This window comes from Cyanistes caeruleus, unplaced genomic scaffold (genome assembly GCF_971803275.1).
Source record: "Cyanistes caeruleus unplaced genomic scaffold, bCyaCae1.hap1.1 HAP1_SCAFFOLD_107, whole genome shotgun sequence".
NCBI classification, from domain to species: Eukaryota; Metazoa; Chordata; class Aves; order Passeriformes; family Paridae; genus Cyanistes; species Cyanistes caeruleus.
The window spans coordinates 685,149-692,244 of record NW_028255908.1 but is presented as its reverse complement, the minus strand read 5'-3'; the positions used below and the strand labels follow the sequence as shown (position 1 = coordinate 692,244).

The 7,096-nt window shown below is 54.6% G+C and overlaps 2 protein-coding genes across 2 annotated transcripts in view; one reads left to right on the top strand and one right to left on the bottom strand.

Annotated features, from left to right (window-relative positions):
- The window catches only part of LOC147646225 (uncharacterized), a 385,217-nt gene that overhangs the window by 140,296 nt on the left and 237,825 nt on the right, over positions 1 to 7,096 (top strand). The window lies entirely within an intron of this gene.
- LOC147646232 (uncharacterized) overlaps positions 4,929 to 7,096 on the bottom strand; it is a 49,131-nt gene continuing 46,963 nt past the window's right edge. The window contains exon 6 of the mRNA XM_086873746.1: positions 4,929 to 5,522. Coding sequence (XP_086729872.1) covers positions 4,929 to 5,522 — 594 coding nt within the window. The remainder of the gene's footprint in view (positions 5,523 to 7,096) is intronic.

Below are 7,096 nucleotides of genomic sequence, written 5' to 3'. Positions count from 1 at the left end.
GACATCACAAAGCCAATGCTCCGCGGTGCTCTGGGAATTGATGCAGAGCAACCCAACCTTCCCTACAGCAAACACAAAATTGCCTGGCAGCTTCTCCTCTGTCACAAAGTGTCACAAATCCTTTGGTGGGCTGTGGGAAATGACAGAAACTTACACAGATACTGAAGGGTTTCATTTACAGCCTTGGAAGGAGCTTGGGTTCATGCAATGCTAAAGGTTCACAGACGCTGAGTCGAGAATTCATAAGCTTATGTTCCTGCAGTTGCAAGTAAGAATATGCCATAAGTAAATAAAAAACTGTATTGAGTGAGATGGTGGAGAGTTTTCATCTGTGATTGTGTGATTTTATAGAGCAAGCTATGAATCTAAATATTATCCTAAGAAGTACATGTGTGTAGGTGAGCTAGCAGTGTATTGGGTGAAAAGCAGACACAGTGCAGCAGAACTTGGCAAAGGTGAAAGGTGATTAAGTAATAATAAACCTCTTCAATTTAGTGCATTAGCCAAAAAACTCAAATTAGCGAATCTAAGCCATCACTGCACCAGGCTGAAGCTGAGGATCCCCAGCCAAGCTCAGAGGGAGGAGAACACAGCATTTGTGGGATCCTTTCCAGTCTGACTTGCTTTAGCTGGAGCCTGGGGGAGGAGAGAGCAGGAGAAGGGTTGGCTGAGTCCTCTCCCCTCTGCCTTGCCCTTCCTTCTCTGCTGGATCCTCAGTTCATCCCACACCCACCCCAAGACTCCATCCCCGTCCTACTGGTGCTGACGGGATTAAAGGAGATAAAGAGGAGATTAAAAAGATAGAGAGGAGAGAAAAAGAGAAGTTTAAATGCAGTTTAAATATGAAAGAAATGCATATGTTAGTGAGTGCTGAGAGTTCCAAGGGAGCTGAAGGGTTTGGGAAGGGCCAGGAGCCCGTGAAGGGCTCAGGAGCTGCTGCTGCCGGGAGGGAGGAAATGCACCAATGGCTCCCAGCAGAGTCTGTGCTTTGAGGCTCTTTCCCAAACAGCTGCAGGAGGGAGAGCAGCTGAGTTTGGAGGAAGAGTTTTCTGCTGAGGTTTCCTGTTTGGAGCTGTCACAAGCTTGAGCTGCTCAAGGGAAACGCGGCTCTGCTTCCAGCAGGGCCCAACTGCCCGGGAGCACAACTTGGTTCCCTGGCCCTGAGCCAACGGGCAGCAGCAGCTTCTGTTCCCTCCTGGCTCTTGTGTCATTTCCAGCAGCACAAGACACACCAAGAAAAGCTCCTCCAGAACATGCCATGAGAAACACAACCTGATTTCATTGCATGGAGGAGCTCTGACAGTCCCACGGGCTCAGGTTTGTTTGTCAGTGAACAGAGCAGGGAAAAGCACAGACACATTCCCTGCACAGGGAATTCACAGGAGGAAAGTGCAGCGCTGGAGGATGTGCTTGGATACAACGTTCCCACGGCAGTTTTGGGGATAAAATCGTCAGGAGAGAGAAAAGAAAAAGTGCTCCCAAGGGTGGGCTGGGGAGGGCTGGTGCTTCCCGGGAGGCTCCCAAAGCTCAAGAGGACAAAGCCCAGACCTTGTCCAAGCTGCGAGCTGGGTCTGAGCCAGAAACCAGGGGGTGGCAGAGACATTGCTGCTGAAGGGCTTCAGATTGCCAAAGCTGAAGTGTCCAGGATCAAGGAACAACTTGAGGTTACAGAAGTCCCAGTGCCCACGTTCCATCCCCTCATTTCAAGCTGAAAGCAGAGCTCCACTTGTGACTCTGCTTTTTAATAATCAATGTCAAACTTCACAAAATTCCCTTAAAGACCCCATGAAGGTTCACAATGTGAGAGCTCACTCGAGGCAGCCCCAACTCCTGCCCTGGTTCAGTCCCTGTCAAGCCCACTGTGCTTTGCAGCTGCTTTGCTCCAGCTCCCCCCAAATCACCACGAATTCCACTGAACTGAAACAAATCCAAATCCTCGTGGGTCGGGACAAGGGCAGGGAGAGGTCACTCAGGGATCACCATCAGGGGCACAACAGCCTGACGCGGGGAAATGAACTGAGCTTAGGACTGAGCAAATCAGACCAGGAGAATGAGGATTAAAATCAATCTTGAGAAACACCTCCTCCCGCTCCTGAACTTTTCTGTCCGGGCCGCTGCTCGCGGGGCACAGAGAGGGGCCCGGCCGTGTTCCTCGAAACCTCCCTGGGAATCACCCCAGAGCCCTCAGCCTTCCTTGTGCCCATCCCTGGGGCCCCTTGTCCCTCCCAATGGCTCCCGTGGCTCTCCCAGTCCATCCCAGCCTCTCCCAGTCCATCCCAGTCACTCCCAGTGACCCCGCCTGTCCATCTCGCCTCTCCGTGGATCTTCCGCCCCTCAGCCAATCAGAGCGCGCATCTCTGATGACTCATCAGTTGCCGGGCAGATCCACAGAGCCGAGAGCCCCGCGCTGGACTCGGCCTGCGAGCACCGCGCACTTCATTCCCAGTCCCGCCCAGTGCCACCACAGTCCCGCCCAGTGCCACCACAGTCCCTCCCAGTGCCACCACAGTCCCTCCCAGTGCCACCACAGTCCCGCCCAGTGCCACCACAGTCCCTCCCAGTGCCACCGCAGTCCCGCCCAGTGCCACCACAGTCCCTCCCAGTGCCACCACAGTCCCGCCCAGTGCCAACACAGTCCCGCCCACTCCTTTTTAGCCATTCCCAGTCTATTCCTAATTCATTCTCACTTCACTCCCAGACCTCCACGCCCTCATCCAGTTTCCCAGTATCCACTCTCATCTCTTTCAGTGCCATCCCAGTCCCTGCCAGTCCATTCCCAGTCCCTCTCAATGCCACACCACTCGTCTCCCATCTCTCCCAGTGCCCATCCCAGCGTGTCCATCTCGCTGGTGCCCTCCAGCTCCCAGCCCGGCCCCGGCCGCCTGCTCTGCTCCCTGATGGATTTCTCCCCTGCCCACATCCAGCTGAGCTGCTCCCAGGGCCAGCAGCAGCTCTCGGGCCACGTGCTGGCCACTGCCGTGCTCCCCAGCGGGGACTGGAGCCAGCAGCTCCTGGTGCTGCTGGAAACCGCCCCCGGCAATGCGGGCTCAGCTCCAGCTGCCAGGTGGAGCACGGCAGCCTGGAGCACCCCCTGAGCCGGCACTGGGGCACGGCCCGGCCCCCACAGCGCCGGGGGCAGCGGGGGAGGCACTGGTGGGGCCCAGAGGGAGATTGGGGTGTGCTGGGAGGAACTGGAAGGGAGTTTGAGATGGCCTGGTTTAAACTGGGGAAGGGATTGAGGTGCTTAGGATGGCTGGGAAGGGGATTAAAGGATGTTGGGGAGGGTGGGATGGGGTTCTGGGGGTCCTGGTGGACACTGGGAGGGAGTTTGGGGGTGCTGGGCGTCACTGGGAGGGATTTGAGTGAGCCTGGAGGAGCTGGAAGGAGATTGGGCATTGGAAAGCAGGGATTGGGATGAGGTTGGTTGTGCTGGGAAGAGACTGGGAGGAGTCTTGATGAGTCCTGGTGGGGCTGGGAAGGGACTGGGAGAGGGTTTGGGGGTCCTGGGGCAGTGGGGAGAAATTGGGAGGGGGCTGTGGGATCCTGAGAGGAACAGGAGGGGCTCTGGTGGGTCCTGGGGAGGCTGGGAAGAGACTGGCAGTGATTTACCAAAATAGCAATATTGATCCAGTATCAACATCAATCTGTTAATGGACAAAAACCTCTCCAACAGTTTAAAGTTACAAAGTGGATGTTTAATCACAGCACTGGGCGAGTGCGGGAGTCACCCCTTAATACGCACTGCAAGTTGACAAAAGATTCCAGTGTGAATTTATTTACAAAAGTCTTGAATATCCAAAATACTAATACATATTAATACTAATGCATATGCATAATGCTAGCACTTTCCGTTCCCCACTTTGGATTAAAATGCACTGTAATCAGTTTAAAAAGTCATTACACCTGCATGGTTGGCTCCCCAATTTGAGGAGGGGGTCGTTTTGGTGAGGAGGGGTCTTCAAGGGATGAAGGAAAACCGCTCTTCCTCACTCTCACCTTTCTACCTTTACAATGGTTGACATTACAAATGACATGTGGTACAACTCCAGTTTCCTCCCTTGTGACTTTGAAATGTGTTTCCAGATGTAAGGTCTGTGATCTTCCTGAACCCGTTTATCAGTTTCTCTTTTCTCATTATAAGCACATTTAAACAAACATACAATGACAAGTAATTTTTTATCTAAGTCCGAGATTCATTATCTCAAATCCTGCTTCTCACTCAATCATTAACTCTAACTGCTTCCAGCAAGGCCTATCTCTAGCCAAGATCCGTAATTTTTCTAAAATTCTTAATTGTTTAAAATTAGTGACTCCAAAGGAGGTTTCAGAGGGTCTTGGGTGGGCTGGGAGAGACTGGGAGGGTCCTTGGAGGGGCTTGGGGTGTCTCTGAGAGGTTTTGGGGGTCCTGATCTCTGCAGATGCCCCAGGGATGCCATCAAACGCTGCCCAACGCAAGATGCTGATGGGGATTGGAGTCTCAGTGTTGGGCTTCGTCTTCTTGGCACTGGGGCTCAGCTTCTGCCTGCGCAGGAAGGTGAGGGAGGGTTCTGGGGGTCGTGTCTCCCTCACCCAGAGCGTTTGTGCTCCCCTCTGGGCCCCCAAGCCCGGTGTCACCCCCTTTTCTCTGCCCACACAGCTCCTGAGGCAAAAGCTTCTCGAGGATTAAAAGTCAACAATTCCCACTGTCATTCTGTATCCTGTTGAATTTTCATTCTCCTGCTTTCATCCAGGTGCCCACAGGGAGCCAGGAAGATGTGGAGCCTCCCAGCCAGGTGTCTTCCCAACACGCATCACCAGGACCACGGATCACCAGGGCTCTGCCCAATGGGGGTCACTGGGGATCATCCAACGCCCATCCTCCCATGGGGGATGGAGCTGGAGCAGCGCACGAAGCTCTTCCCGCACTCGGGGCACTCGCAGGGCTTCCCTTACTGGTGCCTCCGTTGGTGTTGGGTCAAGTGAGAGCTCTGTGAGAAGCTCTTCCCACACTGGGGACACTCGTAGGGCCTCTCCCCACTGTGGATGCGCCGGTGGGTGGTGAGGTTGGAGTTGTGCTGGAAGCCCTTCCCGCAGTCGGGGCAGCGGAAGGGGCTCTCGTCTGTGTGAATCTGCTCATGTACGAGGACATCAGAGCTGGTCTGAAACCTCTTCCCACACTGGGGACACTCGTAGGGCCTCTCCCCAGTGTGGATGCGCTGGTGTGCACTCAGGTTGAAGCTCCACCCAAAGCTCTTCCCACATTCCAAGCAGGTGTAGGGCCGTTCCCCCGTGTGGATCACCTGGTGTCTCATCAGGTCAGAGATATCTCTGAAACACTTCCCACATTTCCCACACTCATAGGGTTGTTCTCTCATGTGGATCTTCTGGTGATTCCTCAGGCTGGAGCTCTGGCTGAAGCTCTTCCCACATTCCCCACACTCGTAGGGCTTTTCCCCAGTGTGGATCCTCTGGTGCTGGATGAGGTGGGACCTGTAGCTGAAGCCCTTCCCACATTCCAAGCACTTGTGGGGCTTCTCCCCCAGCTCTGAGCTCCGGCTGGATCTCTGGCCGTGTTCCTGGCACTGGGGGGATCTTTCCTCCTCGCAGCTCCCTGGACTGGGTTTCCAGCCCCTCCTCATGCAGGATCTCTGGAGCTTTTTCTCCTCCTCTGCCGTCTGGACACAGTTTGGGAATGAAAATTCCTGGTTAGGAGGAAAAGGAGAGGAGAGCGCCTTGGGCTGGGGGTTCCTCCATGCCCAAGTTCATCTCAGAAAGTCATTGGGCATCTTGTGTCTGTAACAAAGCAAAGCACCAAGATTCAGCCCAAACATCAAAACAATGATGAAAAACTACCCAAACACCAAATTCAGGCAAAACCCCCTCCAGAATACAAAGATTCAGCCCCTGCAAAAAAACAAAACACCAATATTTAGCCCAAAAAAGTTCAGAAACACCAAGATTCAGTCCCATCAAAATCGTGGATCCCCTCCCCAGTCACCTCCAGGGCAACACTCCTGGAACTGCACATACAGGGAGAATGGAACGTTGTCCTGCTTCCTCTTCCTTCTCTCCCACCTCCTCCTGTGGCCCTACTCTTCCTCCCACTCCTCTTCCTCCTACTATTTCTCCTCCTCCTGCACCTGCTCCTCCCACGTGAATCCTTCGACCGTTTTGTTCTTCAAACTTGCTTCTCCTTCCCTTCCCCTCCTGCCCCCAGGCCCAGCACCCACTGCCGCCTCCCTCTTCCCCCCCAGTCCCACAGCATCCCACCGCAGGGGCACGGATGCAGCTGGGCCAGCTCGGCCTGGGGCAGCGCTGGGCTCTCGGCCGCTTCCGCCCGCACTCGCTCCCCACTGCAGCCGCTCCCGCCACCACAGCGCGGGGGGGCCCGGCCTTGGCGCTCCCCCCTCCCACCTCCCCAAATTCCCCTCCAGGGGGGCGCCAAGGCCCGGGGGGGAGGGGCGCAGCTGGGCTCCAGCTGGGGAACGCTGGCAGCTGCGGCTCTGCCTGGACACTGATGAGTCATCAGCGCCGCGCGCTCTGATTGGCTCAGCCCTGCCTGAGCCCTGCGCCTGCACCAAGGGGGGACACCCTGCTCCAGGGGGGATGGCCCCAAAACGGGGCAACCCCAGCAAAGGAACAACAACAAAGCCTCTTTACAAACTGATCCCCTCAACCTCACTGCACATAGGGCCAGGGACGTGGACATAAGGAAGTGACACGAGGAGCCATCAGCTGCACAAAATGTTATTAATTGATGACACAGACTGCTGCTCAGCCAAGGTCCTGCTAAATTCATCAACTTCCAGAAGAACAACAAAGACTTAACACAGCCATCAATATCCTTAGCTATACAAAAGTGAGGTACATATTAAGGGGGTATGTGGGAGGTGCATTGGGAAGTCTGTGCCTCTCCAGGACTTCAGCCAATGGGGAAAGGGAGAGGGAGATGTGACCAAGAAAATTAGGATGAAAAGGAGGCTGTGTCCTCCAATAATTGGAGAGACCCCATGGGAAATGTCCCATGGCCTTTCCCTATTTTTATGAATGAAATTACTGTTACAGGACTCCTCTGTCTTCCTTGTGGACAGAAACCTCTGGGGATGTCAATTTTTCC